General features: G+C 39.5%; 2 protein-coding genes across 4 annotated transcripts in view; one reads left to right on the top strand and one right to left on the bottom strand.

Moving 5' to 3' along the window:
• Positions 1-4762, top strand: part of rtn4ip1 (reticulon 4 interacting protein 1) — a 14966-nt gene extending 10204 nt beyond the window's left edge. For both annotated transcript variants that reach the window (XM_010768043.1, XM_010768044.1), the window contains 2 exons: positions 4209-4301; positions 4492-4762. In XM_010768043.1, coding sequence (XP_010766345.1) covers positions 4209-4301; positions 4492-4617 — 219 coding nt within the window. In that variant the 3' untranslated portion in view covers positions 4618-4762. The remainder of the gene's footprint in view (positions 1-4208; positions 4302-4491) is intronic.
• The window catches only part of crybg1a (crystallin beta-gamma domain containing 1a), a 53449-nt gene continuing 40957 nt past the window's right edge, over positions 4721-17212 (bottom strand). For both annotated transcript variants that reach the window (XM_010768046.1, XM_010768047.1), the window contains 18 exons: positions 16833-16871; positions 16635-16753; positions 16279-16456; positions 15809-15948; positions 15312-15438; positions 15182-15217; positions 13113-13273; positions 12598-12724; positions 12244-12389; positions 10282-10408; positions 10113-10142; positions 9906-10018; positions 9020-9152; positions 8785-8924; positions 8189-8312; positions 7364-7522; positions 6254-6416; positions 4721-5483 (listed from right to left, as the gene is read on the bottom strand). In XM_010768046.1, coding sequence (XP_010766348.1) covers positions 5395-5483; positions 6254-6416; positions 7364-7522; positions 8189-8312; positions 8785-8924; positions 9020-9152; positions 9906-10018; positions 10113-10142; positions 10282-10408; positions 12244-12389; positions 12598-12724; positions 13113-13273; positions 15182-15217; positions 15312-15438; positions 15809-15948; positions 16279-16456; positions 16635-16753; positions 16833-16871 — 2151 coding nt within the window. In that variant the 3' untranslated portion in view covers positions 4721-5394. The remainder of the gene's footprint in view (positions 5484-6253; positions 6417-7363; positions 7523-8188; positions 8313-8784; positions 8925-9019; positions 9153-9905; positions 10019-10112; positions 10143-10281; positions 10409-12243; positions 12390-12597; positions 12725-13112; positions 13274-15181; positions 15218-15311; positions 15439-15808; positions 15949-16278; positions 16457-16634; positions 16754-16832; positions 16872-17212) is intronic.

Here is a 17212-nt window from a genome sequence, read left to right as displayed (position 1 = left end):
GCAACGGAGGGACTATTTTATTTTGAAACATCATTATTTACTAAATAAAAACTATTAAATTAGAGTGTGTATTTTTCTCTTCATATTGCCACACTTGGTAAACCGTTTTATAAAAGCATAGCTCACTTCAGGCCGTGCTATATGCTCGATTATATCACAGGCTAAGGGGGTTGTCGACCCTCCGCTTCGCGTCGGGCCGAACCACGCCCCTTAGCTGTGATATAATGAGCATATACCACGGCCTGTCGTGAGCTATTGCTTAATTATTATATAGAGTCGTTATTCATTTGTTCAAAAACACGGTGTCGCTGTAACTCCAATTGACACGGTCCCATCGTCCCCCAATCTTCACTTTTATATCACTGGTCCATGCCTCAACAGCTCTATGCCAATTATGGGGTGTCCGCATATACCGTTGCCATGGCAACGCATCCCTCGCCCAAAAACCTGGTGTTGTCGTAACTCAATGGAAAATCGTCCAAAATGCTCCAAACTGCCCAAAACTTCACAGGTTTGATAACGATGCAGCCCTCAATACATGTAAGCATATTATGGGGTGTCATCAAATGTCGTTGCCATGGCAACAGATCACTCGCCATCAAACACAATGTTTATGATACTGCTGTAACTACGTTGTCCGATCGGCCTGAAACTTCCCACGTTTGCCAACGGCCGAGTCCTCGAGACACCTAGACGCACACGTCGACGTGCGGACAACAGCCTGCGGAGCGTCGAAGACCCGCTCAACGCTGCTTGCAGCTTTAATTAGGGTCTGAGACAAGAGGTCGGCGAAGAACCTATTGAAATCGGTCGCGCAGCGACTGATAAACCTGCGAAAAAAAAAACAAAACAGGGAAAACGACCGGCAAAAGCACAGAAAAGGTTCGGAAATCCTGACGGCTGATAGTCCGCGCGAGCCCAGTCACTTGGGCGGACCCCATGTGACTGCAACTCGCATAATTGATATCGTTACGATCAATTTAGTCGCTCGCAAAGCGAGCGATAACCATGCAAAACCCACAAAAAACAGGGAAAACGAGGGGCAAAAGCCCATTAAAAGTGGCCTAAATCATGGCAGTAGGTAGCCCATGCCCCAATAAATAAAAAAGAAGACCTTAAACCGGCACTTTTCTAATTTTGTCCGGACTTTAACGGACATGTTGACCGGCGAAAAAATATCTAACTGCTGCACGGTCCCCTCGTCCCTTGGAAGAGGCGAGAGGTGCGTGTTTTATATCTGCTGGTGGACTACAGGATAGAATTACAGCAGGAGCACACGCTTGCCTTTGGGGAGGGAGAAAAAGAGCCAGAGCGTCCACAGCGAAGAATAAACAGAAAGGCAACCTTGCGCGGGAAGTCTTCTTCGCTGCTTTTGTGGCATTACTACAGCGTCTCCAGGGCTTTCGAGCGGTCTCGTGTGAACAGACATGTTTCTGGTGCCTGTTGCGTGTGGTGTGGACGGAAGACTTTTTTGATAACGATTGCGGTCCGTTTGCGTTATCGTCCTCGTGTGGCTCCACATTGACATGCAATATTTTTGAGGACATTTTACATTTGTATTGTTGAAGGAAACAAATTATCATATTTGGTCATATTTATGTTTGATATCTTTGGTGTAATATTTGTGTTCCTTTGTAAAAGGAAGCAGCCCAAAAAGATTACATTTATCTTTAAAGTCCTCATGCAATGAACATGTAGATTATTGTGAGTAGCTTTGTACCTGACAAGATATGTTGATTAAAAGGAAATTAGACAAAAACAGAGTACTCGGTAGTGATTAGCTAATCACAAAATCGAGTAAAACTGTGAAAGACTTCCTCTCAAATAAGATGCTCTCATCGGCCATGACGCAGACTTGTGATATTTTATTTAACCTTTATTTATAGGCCTACAGGTGTAAAATCTCTTGTGATATATTTACTATTGCTACAGGTTATTTAACGTATCTGATACTATCTTCCCCGAAATATAACATCATCATTTGTACATTTGCATTATCATGTGTTTTTACTGTCAGGACAACTTTAGAACATAAGCTTAATCCCCCCCCCCCCCCCCCNNNCCCCCCCTCCCTGGAGATCAGAACATCCTGTCAGAGAGCTGTGGTGAGCACCATGCACACGGCTTGGTGCTGCTGTGGCTCCACCTCTTCTGACTCGAGGCACTAACCACTAACTAACTTCCTTCTTGGTTCAAGGTCTGATTGCCTCCAGAGCCAAATGTGTGTTGCTTTATTATCCTGTTGAGGTGTTTGGAATGATGTTTTACATGAATGGCGTTGAGAATAAGTAAATAGATGTTTTGTTTCTAGAAGTTCTGAAAAAGTTCTGGAGATGGAATTTACTGTCTGGGAGTTAAATACATTTGTAATAAGGCAACATGATGCAATTTCCTTTCCGTTCAGTACCAAGGAAATGTGCTTTGACTCATACAGACAGGATGTGTGGTGGAAGAAATATGTTGAGTATATCAAGCTATTTAAAAAAGTTCTTCAAAAAATCATCAATGTGACGCAGATATTGGCACCTGGGAAAGAGAAACAGGATTATCAACACCATATATGATTGACAACAGCCAACATTTATAATTTTGTAGAACTGCTTTCATACATATTTTATATGAAAAAGTGGATCAAACCTTTCACAGTAACGGGCACTGGGATATGTCCATTGATACCTTGCTTTACTCACATTTGTGTTTCTAAATGGCCTACCAACCCACAAACTGTGAAATATCTCCGTCTGTTTTTCTTAGGTCAGAAACATTTTGCTTCAACAGGACATTCAGATTTGAGAGAGTTAAAAGAAGACATCTTAAATAAAGTTATTTTAAAATAGTAAAATAATCTAAATCCTCAGAAGATGATATTGGTTCATCATCCTTGCGTTCCTCCAGACTTAATTTCACCTTCAGTTAATTTCCTTAAGTGTGAATACTACTCTAATAGTATTAGGCACTTCTAATACCATCTTGTCCTAACGCCTACAGATTCATTTTCAGAACAGAGATCACACTATGCTGCCTGAGTAAAATGTCACATGAACTTTAAACTTAAGGGGCTTTATTAGAGACGGGGACAGCCCCAGAGAAACTTGCCCTTCTCTTTTCCTGCCAAAAGTAGAGTGAATGTTAAACCAAGGGGGTGTGTTAGCCTTCTGAAGGGAACAGAAGAGGTGCAGAATGACTTGAAACAGTCTATACTGGTACATCTTAGGATGGGGGAGTTGCTGTTTTATGCTTGTGAAACAATACTATTTAAAAGTAGAAATGAAACTTGAGTAGCAACTGCATATTTGTGTAGTTCTATTTCTTCACTTCCTTTTCAGCATCTAAGAAAGTGCCACATTATTTTCAGATCCTGAACTATTTCCTTCCTGACTCTACTGTGTGTGTCTCATGTAGTGTGACGCCTTAGAAATGCTATCTCCACTCCACTTCTGTAGAAATAGGAACAAAAGGAACAGCCATACCGCCCACATTAGCCGCTGGATCTTGAACTGCCTTGTGCTTCAGACAATGTGATATAAGACTGTGAGAGGTGCTCTCCCAAATCCAGTGTCTCTCATTAGCTCCTGTCTTTATCAGCGTCATACATTTTAAATTAGCCTGAAGTAAATATGTTAATTACTACTTCATTACTTGAACTTCCTGAAAACACACACACACAGCATTTATGTTCAGTATCTTTTCTCATATACAGTATTACACATGTATGTCATGGCTTGGTGCACACATACTTTTATAATTTCATTGTTTTAATGCTCTTAAGACTTACCCACCCAAATGATAGGTCTCACTTCTGTACACTATTTTATTCTAACACTTATACTTGTGAACCCTTTGCCTCAAGTAAGCTTTACTGTCACTCCCAGAAGAACACAGAAATAAAACTAAAATATGCAAACATTACCATCATACCAACAGTCTTACCAGATCAAGTTAATTTAAAAAAAGTAAATTATCTTTATGAAGACAAATTAGATATTCCAGTTGCAAGGGCTAATGCTTTGTCCTTTATTACAGGACCTAGCAGCACTGAGATCAGCTAAAATGCTGGGAATTAGGAAATCAGTAAATCAAGTAGTATCTCAGGTTCAGACTTTACTTTGGTGCACTGTCATTATCACCAGTAATGTTTCTGCTTTGCTCACAGTGTAACAGGATGTAACAATGCTCTATGCCTTTGCTCTCCTTCTGTTTTCTTGTAGCACCTCGTCAAAGGGGTTCACTACCGCTGGGGATTCTTTGCCCCGAGTGGTCCTGCACTGGATGAAATCAGTGAAATGGTGGATGCAGGACAGGTACATTACCACCTTTTGTTCTCAAAACTTTTCAGGAATGATAACAAACTGACACGTGTGTTTATAATTATATATCAAATGTAAAAACAAATGTGGAAAGTTCACTCCTTTTTAACTAGAGCATCACAGTTACAGTCACAGCATTCACACAGCAGCAGGATATATGACCCCTTCCTTCCTCTCTCTTCAGATCCGGGCAGTGGTGGAGGAGACTTTCAGTTTTTCCCAGGTTCCTCATGCCTTTGAGAAGATGGAGAAAGGCCACGCTCGAGGGAAGACTGTGGTCCTGATCAGCGAAGAGGATGATTACTCATAGCACCGACTCTTGGAGGAATGCTTTGCTGTACTGCTCTACATTTGTGTGGATGACTGTTTTGAAATGAGATAGCTAATATAACGAACTGAGTGTCACAGAAACAAGTTATTAAAATCTTTTATTTTCTAAAAAAAGACAAAAGAAAGAAAAAGGCATTCTTATTTTTTTGTGCGACAGCTTTCTCTCATACATTCACATATTTACAGCAGTGGGCAGCATAGTTGTTGCAGTTCTGCTATGAAATTTCATCTCAAATATATACACTTGATGCTTATGTACAACTTTATGCAGTAGGGTACAGCTTGTGAAAAGTCCTAACAAGATATCCAAACTCTACAATAGATATTTTTTAATCTAAATTGATAAAAAAAAGAATACATCTTTGGAGTGTAGTGTGCACGTCAGACTTCATAATGCAGCTCTCAATATACACTATACATTCACATATGCAGACATTATGATCAGAAATAAGACAAAGGAACCAGTAGAAATGTACCATAAAGTAAAGAGAGGTGTGCAGCATTGAACCAGGGCTGAGTCCTCTCTATAAGCAGTAAAAACATAGAGATGTGTGCATGGAGTCTTTGGTCTATAGTGGCAAAGAAATATGTAATATTTGTACACAACTCAATCATTCAATCTACTCTAAGAACATAGTTATATTGTTGATCCAGTCAATGGTTCCCCTCAACAGTCAGAACTCCACACAAAGGTGCAACGATTGATCCGATGCTCCCTCTCTGTGGAGTGGGCCCCACGACGGAGCTGCTCATCAGATCACAGGATGTCCAAGGTCCACCTTTGGTTCAGTTCTCTTTCGTCACATATGTTCAGGACCACCAGGTTCTTGTCATACTGATGTCCACCTAAGACGATAAAACACAAGTCAGTGTGTTTGCACTGTAAACATCTTTGTTGACACAAACTGGTAAGTGGATCATTAAGGGGAGGCACAGGGGAATAAACATTATCCCCGTGAAACTACACCTGTTTTCTGAAAGTGTATTTAAATATGCAAATAACTGGGTGAATTTAGGAGATTTCTACATACACAAGAAGAGACACGTTCACCAAGTCCACCAACAACAGCGGGTTGCATGGTCTGGCTGGTGTCTATAGGTTACATTTCGGCATACTATGGTGAATTCTCATTATATTTTTTATATACTAACTTGTAACTTTTTCATGATACTTTCAAAATACTATGAATATTTTATGACTTTTTATGATATTTTTGACATACTATAGTATAGTATGTCGAATAAATAGAAAACACAAAGGCATAGTAACTATACTCTTTGCAAACATTCAACATACTATACTGTGTAATGTTGTTTTTTCTGAAAAGTTTGACATACTATGACTTTTTTTACTAACCATATGTTTTGACATCTTATACTAAGCCTCCTTTGGTTTTTATCAACATGACATAAAAAAATGTGATCGCATAACTGCTTCATATATTTTGATATTGTGTTCAATCAATGCACTTCTTCAATACACCAGCAGAGGGAGCTGTTGAATTAGGGTTAGGCTCATTGAATTGACTGAAAATCACCTACTTGAACCTTTTTAAATCATTCCTAAAATGTACCTGAACAAATACATGTTTGAGGTTAAGACAAAGCTGTCTGACCTTTGACCTCCAACACCAGCTGAGGTTTCAGGACGCAGTGCACTAGACCATCAGGGCTGATGTTCCACAGGTGGTTGCCGTTGCCTCGCACCGGGGTGACACACAGCCTGCTGCCCTCCATCACAATACTGCCTGAGGTCTCCAGGAAACAGTCCTCCACCAGCTGCAGACAGAGAGGCAGGTGAGGATGGATACACATGAATCATTCAAAAACAACGTTTACCTTTCATTTCAAGTCATTCATTTTGTATACATGCGAAAAAAAACTACAATAAGCTACAATCCACTTCTTCTTTTGCTACACAATCTCCTATTTGCAAATGTGCTTTTAGAGAGTATTTAAAATCTCTATTTGAATAAGCAATGATAGACAGATAATGTTTTGGGATACATGTTTAAAGTAAGAACAGTAGCAAAAGCAAAACAAATAAAACATGCAATGTAAAGAAATCCTGGAGGTCTAAACTATAAACACTCCTCATCGTCCCATTGGTTAACTTTCCAACAAACTGCATCCAAACCTGTTGCCAAGTGTGAGGTATCCTTGACTGCCAGACAAAACGGAAATACAATTCTTTGGCGGAGACCAATGGAATGAAGTCTCGTGGGAATACATGTGTGTGCCTGCTTTGCATATTGTTCTGATCACGCCCATGTTTTCAGGAACAAAGTAAGATGAACAAAACTGTGGCGGAAGGAAGAGGAAGTCCTCACCTTTTAAGTGTTTGTGTAACTATTCATGATTTAAAAATCTTTGATTGTTCTTTTTTTTTGTGGAAGTGTGAAAACAGAAACATTTAACCACAAAACATGAATTGTTACTTTTGTTATATTTTTTCTATAATGCAATACACACATGCTATATGCAGATTAAACGCATTGTAAGTGTTTTTATCATTTCTGTACATACATGGGCGCCTTTAAAAAGGCTACCAAATATTCAACACAGCCATATTTTAAAGTAACAAAACCGTTACTACATAAAACTCTTTGTATTTCCAACAATATATTAGTAGCTCATATACTGAAGATAATCAGGCCATAGGTAGTTTCCAGAGGGGGCGTGGTCAGTGTTACAGCTTTATATTGTGTGGTGGGGGTCTGATGTACCTTGCAACTCATCTGCCCGCCCCGATAGAGCCAGACCTGCTCCAGCCCCCCCGTCTCCTCCACAACCTGAACCCTCATCAGCTTGATGTCGTCCAGAGTCCCCGTCAGAGACAGCACACTTCCTGTCTCCCTGTTCCTCAGACGGAAGTACATCTGCTTCTGTTGGGGGGGAACATGCAACAACCCAGGGTCACATCTGGTTTATGTAAGATGCCAACAACACGTGTTTTATTGATCTGACTTGATTAATGTGACAATTTGGTATTTTATGTTCCATACAATACATCCATCAGACTCTAACAAGACTAAGGACAACAACTATTTTTGATATGATATATAATTATATCAAGGTTAGAGTTTTAAAGGTTCAATTGTTATTTTTAATTTATATTTTACTATCAGTGTGTTTTGTATGTGCATTCGATTAATTTTGCCTCAAATTATTTTATAAGGGCTTGCTACATGTAGAAGCTATATAAATACAAACATGCATATTTGGACAAATGTGCAGCAATGTCCATAATTCGTAATGTGTCATATGTTGAGCAATTGCAGCACAATCTAATAGAATGTCAAGTCATTAATTTTGTTCCAGGTAAGAAAAGTTGACGGAAATTCATGCCGTCTCTTTTTTCAATATATTATAGCTAGAGAAAATCTAAAGCTGAAAAACAATTCACCATGTTTTTATTTGAATGTGTCTTGATTTGAATAAAGGATATTGTTTTTATTTAGTTGCAGTCTACTAACATATTTTGTAAAGCTTTTTTTCCTTTTAGTTGAAGTTTTCTGTAATAACCGTGGCTCATATCCCTCCTTCCATACCTGGACTAATGGCCGCAGGGATCCTATTTGCTGCATGCCTCTGGACTTCCATAAATCCAGCACCTCACTCGGCTGCAGAAGAAGCTGTCGACCCCGGAAGTTACTGCCTTCATACAACACCCACCTAGAGAGAGGACAGCCCTCTGTGTTAGTTCAGACTCACACATGTGCAGAAAAAGCATGGCACAATGTATTACAAATAAATCACAAATGAACAGTCTTTACATTGCCCCTGTGCTTCCTGGTCTACAGCTGTGACATACACCTTGTGGCTTCCTCACATCCTTGATATGTTTACTGCTCCTAATGAGAACTCGTGTGCTTCTAAAAGCTAAGCTAACACCATTTAAGGGAATTTCATGAGTGCTTGTTAAACCTTTCTGAGAAATGAACATTTCAATGTTTTTTCCACTGAATCCTTTTGTGCTCCTCTGCGTTAGAGCATGGGGCGGTATTTAAGGACATGTCAATCAAGTTTATAACAGCAGACTTTGATTGCTTGGGATGCGGGTACTGATTTGTTTCCATTTAGATTACTAACTGTCTCTTTATAAAAACAGAAAAGATAATAGAAGACATTTTAAACATTGACATACATTCCTCCCTCCACCACCAGGGAGCGTGTGCGTGTGTCCAGGCCGGCCTGCTGCAGGTTCACAGCTTCATGACTCAGGACCACCCTGCGACCCCTGCAGCCCACCTTACTGAACAGCACGATGGAGGGCAGAGAAAACTCCTAAGCAAGGAAGAGAAGAAGATATTTTCATGTATTATTAGTCTAGTCCACAATGATTTGATCACAAATAGTTTTGAATATAAGCAGATACTCACATGCCCCGTGGTCTGTATGGAGCGGACGGTGCAGTCTGAGGACAGGAAGCCCATGGCCTCTGCGTTGGGGTATTCTCCCTCCTCCAACACATACATGTTCTCTGTGAACTGAGCCCCTTCATATAACACCCAGCTGACACAGAGAGACAAACAGTACAGTGAGTATAAGTCATGGTATAAGTACACACTTATTATTGTTCTTCAATTGTGACAATAACTTTGTACCATTCAAATCAATTGTTGTAAAACATTGTACATTTATACATTCTAAAGCCTCGTTTGCAAACAGTGTTGGTCGTAAGGAAACACATTTCTTTACAGCTGTTTTTTGCTGTGTACTGGGATATGTGCCTGTAGCATTAGCAAGTCAGATAAAGGACATACAAACCAGCTTGTGGTTTCTTTTAACTATACAATTACACAGTTTGACTCCCAACCTAGTCAAGAAACTATATTGAATCAAGTGCACACAATCTGCCTAACATAACCTGCAGAAGTGTTGCATATGAGATCGTATACAGTAGGTTCCTATAGGAATAAATGGACTTCCTGTTCAATTTTCTTTTTTTTACGTGTATTCGCGGTTTCTTTCATATCCAACCATTTTATAACCATGTTGAGACGAACGATGAAACTTGGGTCCCTCAAATGTTGCTAATTTTATTCACTGTGTTTGGAAAGGGCTTGTTAGTTGTCCAATTGGAGAGAGATTCATGTGGAATTTAAACTAAACGAAAGGTTTTTATCCGGCAAAAGAAATGTTTTTTATTTGGCGCTAAATAAATAAAAGGGTTTTCCTCAGCCAAGTCCAAATCTCTTACACCCAGAGGGTCCCTGACAGTTCTGGAGGGGGGGGGGGTGTCTGATTCAGTTCAGCAGTGCCTACCTCCCAGCCAGCACCCTACAGGACCGGGGGGTGAAGTCCTCCTCCAGAGCCGCTGTGCTGTCCTCCAGAGACACCAGCCTGCCCTGGAAGTCTGCCTCAGAAAACAGCTGCATCTGTGACACATTAAGAAACACAATTTAGAAACTTAGCCCGAACAGAAAAATCAGCTAATCTGTTATTATAAAGTCTCCGATGAGGGGATGATACCTTGAATTTAGTCGTTCCCATCAGTGGGTCCTGTAAAACCGACAGGAAGGAGTTATTAACACAAGCTGTTCACTCACACAGTCCTTATTAAAACAGCTGAACCTAACACTACCCCCATGTGAAATTAGCCACATCCTGTCGTTAACTGATCCAGCACATGATTCCTTACATGGAAGACCGGCTGGACGGAGGAGATCTTGGGGTTCTGGGCCCCCCAGTCCTCAGGGCCTGCGTAGAGGCCCCTCTCCAGGACGTAGAGCTCTCCACTGAAGCCGGGCTGCTCAAAGCACACCCACCTGCAGGGACACAAACATCTCAAATAACCCTGCCTTCATTAGCTCTCTGTTGGACTTATTCAATTATATACTATGCTACATTTAATATATATAAAACATGTGATACTCTCCTATACTGCTGTGCTATTGTAGTTATTCTACATAAGTGCACAAATGAATCGATTAGTTGTCATCCTTTCAAAGAAATTGGAACTATTTTCTTTGTGATAGAAACTGACGATGTATCAAAGAAAAAATAATTAGGCCATGGCATCCATTCATATTACACTAGAACGTGTGCCTATACAATCTACCTACCTCAGCCGTTTGGGTACTTTTGTATATGAATTTGTAATCTTTATAATCATTTGTATTTTCCAAATTCTATGTTATACGAAGTATAAACAGGAGGGATATGTTGGAGAAAATACAATTATGGGTTGTTTTAATGCACTGATACTATGTGTGACTCTGCATTGTGCATGACCTTGCAGATGCCTCTTGCTGTGATAGGAGGAGGCAGGGCATTTCAGGTTGTTGATATTTATGAGAAGAAACATACTTGTACTCCTAAATATCTCATTTCTATGAGGCGTGAAGGAAGAACGTGACTCTTTCCAGAAGACATCGCAGATGACCCCGACACCTTTCCGACACCTGCTGATGATATTAGCGCCACTTCGATTTATGTCTTTGTTGTTATCTCCGTGTTTTGGACTATATAAGCCTGATGTTTTTTGCTGCTCCGGTGAGCAACATACCCGATGTGTGTGAGTTAACCCATATCCTTTGTATGTGATTTAACTCCTATGCTCCTTCTTGCAAGAATACATTAGTACCTGATTATTCATTCTCAACCTGGTGTCGAGTGATATTTTCCTAACAATAATCGATTATTGGTTTGATTAATATAAAAAAATATCTGGACATATAAAGAGAATTGTTTTCAAAGTTGCCTAACAACATAAGAGGGAAACCAAATAATGTGCTCAAAATTCATCCAAATTAAAACAAACTTCTTTCAGTTATTGTGATTACCCTTATGTAAATCTTATTTTCTTTATTTTTGTTGTTTTATTTCTATATTAACGGTACTTAATGATGTGTATCTGGACTGCTGTAACACTCTACCTTTCCAATCCAGGGATCATTAATCTTGTTCCTATCTTATCTTATTGGAGACAAACACAGGTGAGACTGTCTCCTCGTAATCTGCCTGTCCCTCTGAATAAATCACTGACTTGGACTGAAGGCTGCCGTCATAAAAACATAAAGTCCTTTCTTCTAAGAGGTTGTAAAACTAACCAGCTGATGCAAAGCAAACAGCAGAACATTATAAAATATGTTGATAAAGACTAAACAAATCCACTCAGGTCAAATGTGACAAAAATCTGCTCCCTAAAAATTGGTTTCAAATATATTATTTATATAAATAACTCACTTAAAAATGGTATACAACCCATTGTGAAATTTTTAGGTACTGATTTTAAAAACTGTGCAGTATGTATTGTGCCTGAATCCAGTCTCTTTGCTGAAACTTAGAAAATAAGCTTGTAATTTATATATATTTTTGTAACGAAAGAGGCACTTATTCATATCAGTGTAAATCCTTGCCCTCGAGAGATTTGTATCCTTTGTCAACCACAACCTATCAATTACTCAAATGGATCAGTTACACAATATTATTCCTAATGATATCCTCCAGTGCGTGTTTGTTTGTGCCTACAGTGACAGAGTGCTGAGTCACGTATGGAAGGTAAGAGGAACACGCCCAAACACTGTGAGGGCACGGAGTCTAACTATTTCCCTCCTTTTTTTATGACTTCGTACTATGGGAGTTTTTCTTCTTTACTTACACTCCACCCATGACGTTGGCAGACTGTGTTTTGCAACCATGGGCGACGTCCTGCATGTTTGGGACAGGTCCGAGCAAGTCCACATTGAGCCCTCGTGCATCAAAGTGCCGGTCCATGAACAGTTTAACGTGAGGGGAGAGGTAATCCTAGGGAACACAATACAGGGAAATGATAAGAAAGGGAACTTTTTCTACTTCTCTCATTTCAAGTCTTTCAGGTTTCCAGTTCATTAAGAATCAACAGGGGGCAGAGCGGGAACTGATGAAATGACCAGTGCACTGTGAAAGCTGAATCAATGCAGAAACACCCCATCAATGAGAAGGAAGTTTGTATTATATTACAGGTGACACTTACTGTGCACACAGGCCGAAGTGACAGGAGCCCATCCTCAGACCCCCCCCAGTCACTGCAGTGAGGATACTCCCCCTCCTCCAGGATGTACTGCTGCCCCTCAAAGTCCGCCTCTAGATAACCCACCCAGCTGCAAGGACAGAACGGAAATAATTCACAAAAAGTTCACAATTTCTTTCAGCAATCATCTCATTTTTTTAAAAGAAGAAACTGAGAATATCTACCTAGACAAATGGTCGGATTACTATCAACGTTTACCATGAATCCTATTATGAGCTTATTGACATGTTTTAATGCTTTGAAGATATCAAACTTTAAAGGGGTGTGGCTTAGCACATAAATAGGCTAAAGTCAATCATTACAGAATTGGCAAAATATGTTTCATAACAGCGTTCAAGTATTTTGAAACGGCTCCATACGGGGTGCAAACAGTTCCAAAGTCGTGTAGCTCTGGAGCCAATTTAGCCATGAATCAATGAAAGTGTGTCCAAACATAATAAACTCAGACAGATACTTACAAACCACCAAGTATCTTTATAGAACCCACTGCAGACAGGGTCTTCTTTTCCTCGCCTTCTTTGCCCGTTTTCTCCTCTTCCAGTTCTTCTTGCAAGTTGTACACATCACCCTCAACCTCTATGCACTCTCCGTCAAAGTTGGGCTTCTCAAACACTAAGGCCTGGGGAAAGAAGGAGATAAAGATGAGAGGTCATTGTAAAGACAGGCCATGGATGTGTATCGGTCTACAGAGTTTGTTCCCCTAGTGCAATGGTTCTCAAACTTTTTCTCTCAGGCCCCCCCTTTGGAGAAAAATAAAAGTCGGGCCCCCCAACACAAATAGTCAGGCTCAGTGGCGGCGCCAGAGATTTATTTTGGGGGTGCTGTGGGGTAGCTTGACGTTTCATAGAGGGTGCTCAAACATTTAGGGTTTCCCATTAATGTACCGGTCGCTACAGTGGAATTTTCTATTGCAACAATCCCCACGCAAATACACAGTGTGACAGTTAGAACGAAGGCTCGATAATCAGCTCACGGCATATAGGTGTAAGCAGGGGTCAAGTGCTATTTTTATAGGTGGTGTGTGGACCTCACATAGGGGGGTCCGGGGGCAAGCTCCCCCGGGAAGATTTATTTTTAAATATTGAAGTTAAATGCATCAATCTGGTGCACTTTGAGAGCAAAATGAAGAGATCTATGGATACATCTCTCAACACCCGATTTCAAACAGAACTGTAAACAGATTTACTTTTTCTTTATGGATATTTTATAAATCACCCTTTTAAACTTTATTCTTGTTCTACTGTCATATAGTATTTCATACCTGTTTTTCATTTATTCTCTTATTTCTTTATAACTATAATGATCATATAAACGTGTGCCTCGGAAATAATTGTTTACATTAATGGTGACCAAAACATTTGAGACCCACTGAGATAACACTGAGAGAGTCCTTTAGCTCACTGAGCCTCTCAGTCTGACAGGAGAGGACTCTCCTCCACTTTGTTGTTGAAAAAAACGTATATCCGTTAGCGTAGCTCGCTAGCACCAGAAGCTAACAACAACGATTTCCGGTACCTATGTGCGCTCTCTCTCTCTCTCTCTCTCTCGCAATAGTACTGTACTGCATCATATTATTTTCGAATCGCCCCCCACTTTGAGAACCACTGCCCTAGTGTATGGTTTGTCTCATTTCTGTCCTAAAGTATAATGAAAATCATTCTTCAAGTTACAGTGACATCCAGCCTACAATGGAAGCTCTAGCAGGCAATTGAAAAAAAGGTTTTGCAAGGATCTTCAGTATGCTGCTTTTTTTGTGTGAAATAAAGCATTGTTTTAATACTTGTTTGGACAAAAAGAGGTTGAAGTGCACCAATCTATGCACTCTTAATAAAATGTACATATATTGTGTGTCTACAAGTAATTTAATATTACATATATTTTGGCAAGAAAACATGTTAATCCTATTTATAACAAGTGGTAATGGTGCATGTCAGCCTCTTGTTGCCAAAATAAGTAAAAACAAACAGCCACAACTTTCTGTTCCCCAACCTGCTTCATGGATTACAAATAAGGAAGGAACTTAATGGATTTATTCGACTTGGTGAAAATTGATCACCAATATCTATATTATTTGCATTTCGTAGAATACATGAAGTACACACAAAAAAAAACAGTTAAGACCGAGTCTTTATTTCTTTGACTATTGCGTTTCAGCTGTATGTAGGACATTTAGTGAATATTTCCTTTGGGACAACTTTTACTGGAACCAAGAACGAAATCTAGTTGCTTTCAATGGTTCCAGGGTTAGACAAATAAATAAATGAAAAGCTGCTATTGGGTAACTTCTTTCTTAACATTGAAAATAATTAAAAGCTTTGTAGTCAGTTCCACTAAATATTTCAACTATTATTTTTATAATTAATTGTTTAGTTTAGAACGTAATTTTCCCTGCTTGTCAACCATTCGTTTCCTCTTAAAAACATTTAATAACTAATGGTTAAAAAAAGGAACATCTAAGACTTGGTGTTGGCACTTCCGTGGTGTCTGTAAACAGCAGATATTTATAGATGAAACAAATGTAACACACCTTTCTTTCATGAGGATGCTCCACCTTTATCGCTCCCTGTCATGAAAAGATACACATACATGTCAGACCAAGGCAACTTACAAAATGACATTATAGTGGAAACATATATTCTATACTTTATATAATGTACCATGCGGAGGGGCCTGAGCGAGCCGATGAAGGGCTGAGGGAAGCCCCAGGCCTCTGGGCAGGGATACTCCCCCACCTCCAGCACTCCCACAAACCCTCCAAACCCTGGATCAGTGTACACCAACCAGCTGGAGACACAGACACAGCATGACAAAGGGGAAAGGAAGAGAAGAGAACTTTTCACTGAGGGAATCTCCCTTTGCAGTGCTCTGAACAGGTACATCTGTATTGTCATATTACACATGAGTAAAAGGACTAAATATTGTACTTCACCTCTAATCTAGTAGAACAATGAAAGTAAGATAACCATCAATCATGAGCAAGAGTTAAAACTATGCTTAAAGAATGGTAAGCTCTAGCCTGCAGTGTGCATACCTTCATAGACAGAGTTTGATTTAAAACTACCACACCAATAATGAAACTGAAATATGGTTCTAAAATGCAACAACTACATTTACATAGACTCCTTGTTACTTTAAATGAGTCGGTTGAACTTACACTCCAGAATGAACCTTAATGGAGCCAGTGGTCTGCGGCATACTGTACGAGCCAATCTCCACAGTCTCGTCATAGTAAGAGGTCATCCTCCCCATCCCATTGACCTCAGGATACAGGTCAATATGGGGAATGCTATAATCCTGTAAACATAAAATAAAAATAAAATATTGTGCATTTGAATTGTATCAGTGCCTATGCATTTATAAAGAAGCCATACTTTTCTATTGGTACATTTAAATATAAGAAATCCACATCAAATACAGTATAAAATAAAATATATAGTTGGATCACAAACGGTCTGCTAAAAGAATAAAATTAAATATAATACTTACCAATACATTATTGAGGTACAATATTCAGGACTTTTTTTTTTTTAACAAATTCCACAGGGATCATACGTGACTGGAAACAACATAACAGAACAAACAGTTACAATAACAGTATGGAAACAGTATGACAGGTTAACGTACTCTAACTGCCAGTCGAATAGAGCCTATGACCATAGGTGCTGTTGGTACAGGCTGACCCATTGCATCTGGTGTGGTCGGGGTCCCTTCCTCTGCCCACATATTCACTAAGTGCTCCGTAGGACCTTCCTCCAGGGCGATGATACGACCCTGGAAGCCAGGTTTCTCATAGAGCAGCCAGCTAATGAAAAAGAGAGTTACATTGTCATTCATCTTGCAGTTTATGGAAGGAGACATTTTACACCTGTAGATCACTCTGTTAGATAGATGTTTATAAGGGCAAAGAGAAACAAAAAACAAATGGGATGAATCTGAAACAAGTACCAACAGAGACTAAAATATATATCAAATACACTTACCATCCTCTGATGACTCTGACTGAGATGACAGGGGACAGCTTCATCGTGGTGGCATCCTCTACATCACAGTACAGTTCAAACTGCTGCCCTCCAAATTGGTCTTGCTCATGTACGACAATCTGGATTCAAATAGACATTTCATTAGAACATGTAGCAGCAAGCACCATAATATAATAAGTAAATAACATGTAATCATACCTTTCCAGGCCTTTTGTGGAACCCTCTTACTGCAGGTGTCTGAAAGAAAATGTAATCATTTCATCATGAACTTAAACTTAAAAAAGTAGATTTAACTTCAATTGTTATGCTTTTCAGAGCTGAATTATATGTGGAAATAGGAACGATTTATCCCCACTCCTTAAAGTGTTGATTTGAATTTTTTTAGCAAACTTTGTAACATTTATCCACTACTTCTAGCTATGTATTTCATTTTGTTAACCATATTCAATAATGCTTACACAACATTTGTTAAACCAAATGGTAAATTATTTTTGGTCATATAAGTAGAGCCGCACTATAATCTATCCCTGGCAACTGCAGAAATAAAACCCCTTAAGGTACAAGTGTGTTGGAATCAT

The sequence above is a fragment of the Notothenia coriiceps genome, unplaced genomic scaffold, assembly GCF_000735185.1.
Source record: "Notothenia coriiceps isolate Sejong01 unplaced genomic scaffold, NC01 NC01_scaffold00005029, whole genome shotgun sequence".
Classification (NCBI taxonomy): Eukaryota; Metazoa; Chordata; class Actinopteri; order Perciformes; family Nototheniidae; genus Notothenia; species Notothenia coriiceps.
The sequence above is the reverse complement of the archived record's forward strand: the minus strand, read 5'-3'. Positions and strand labels throughout refer to the sequence as shown.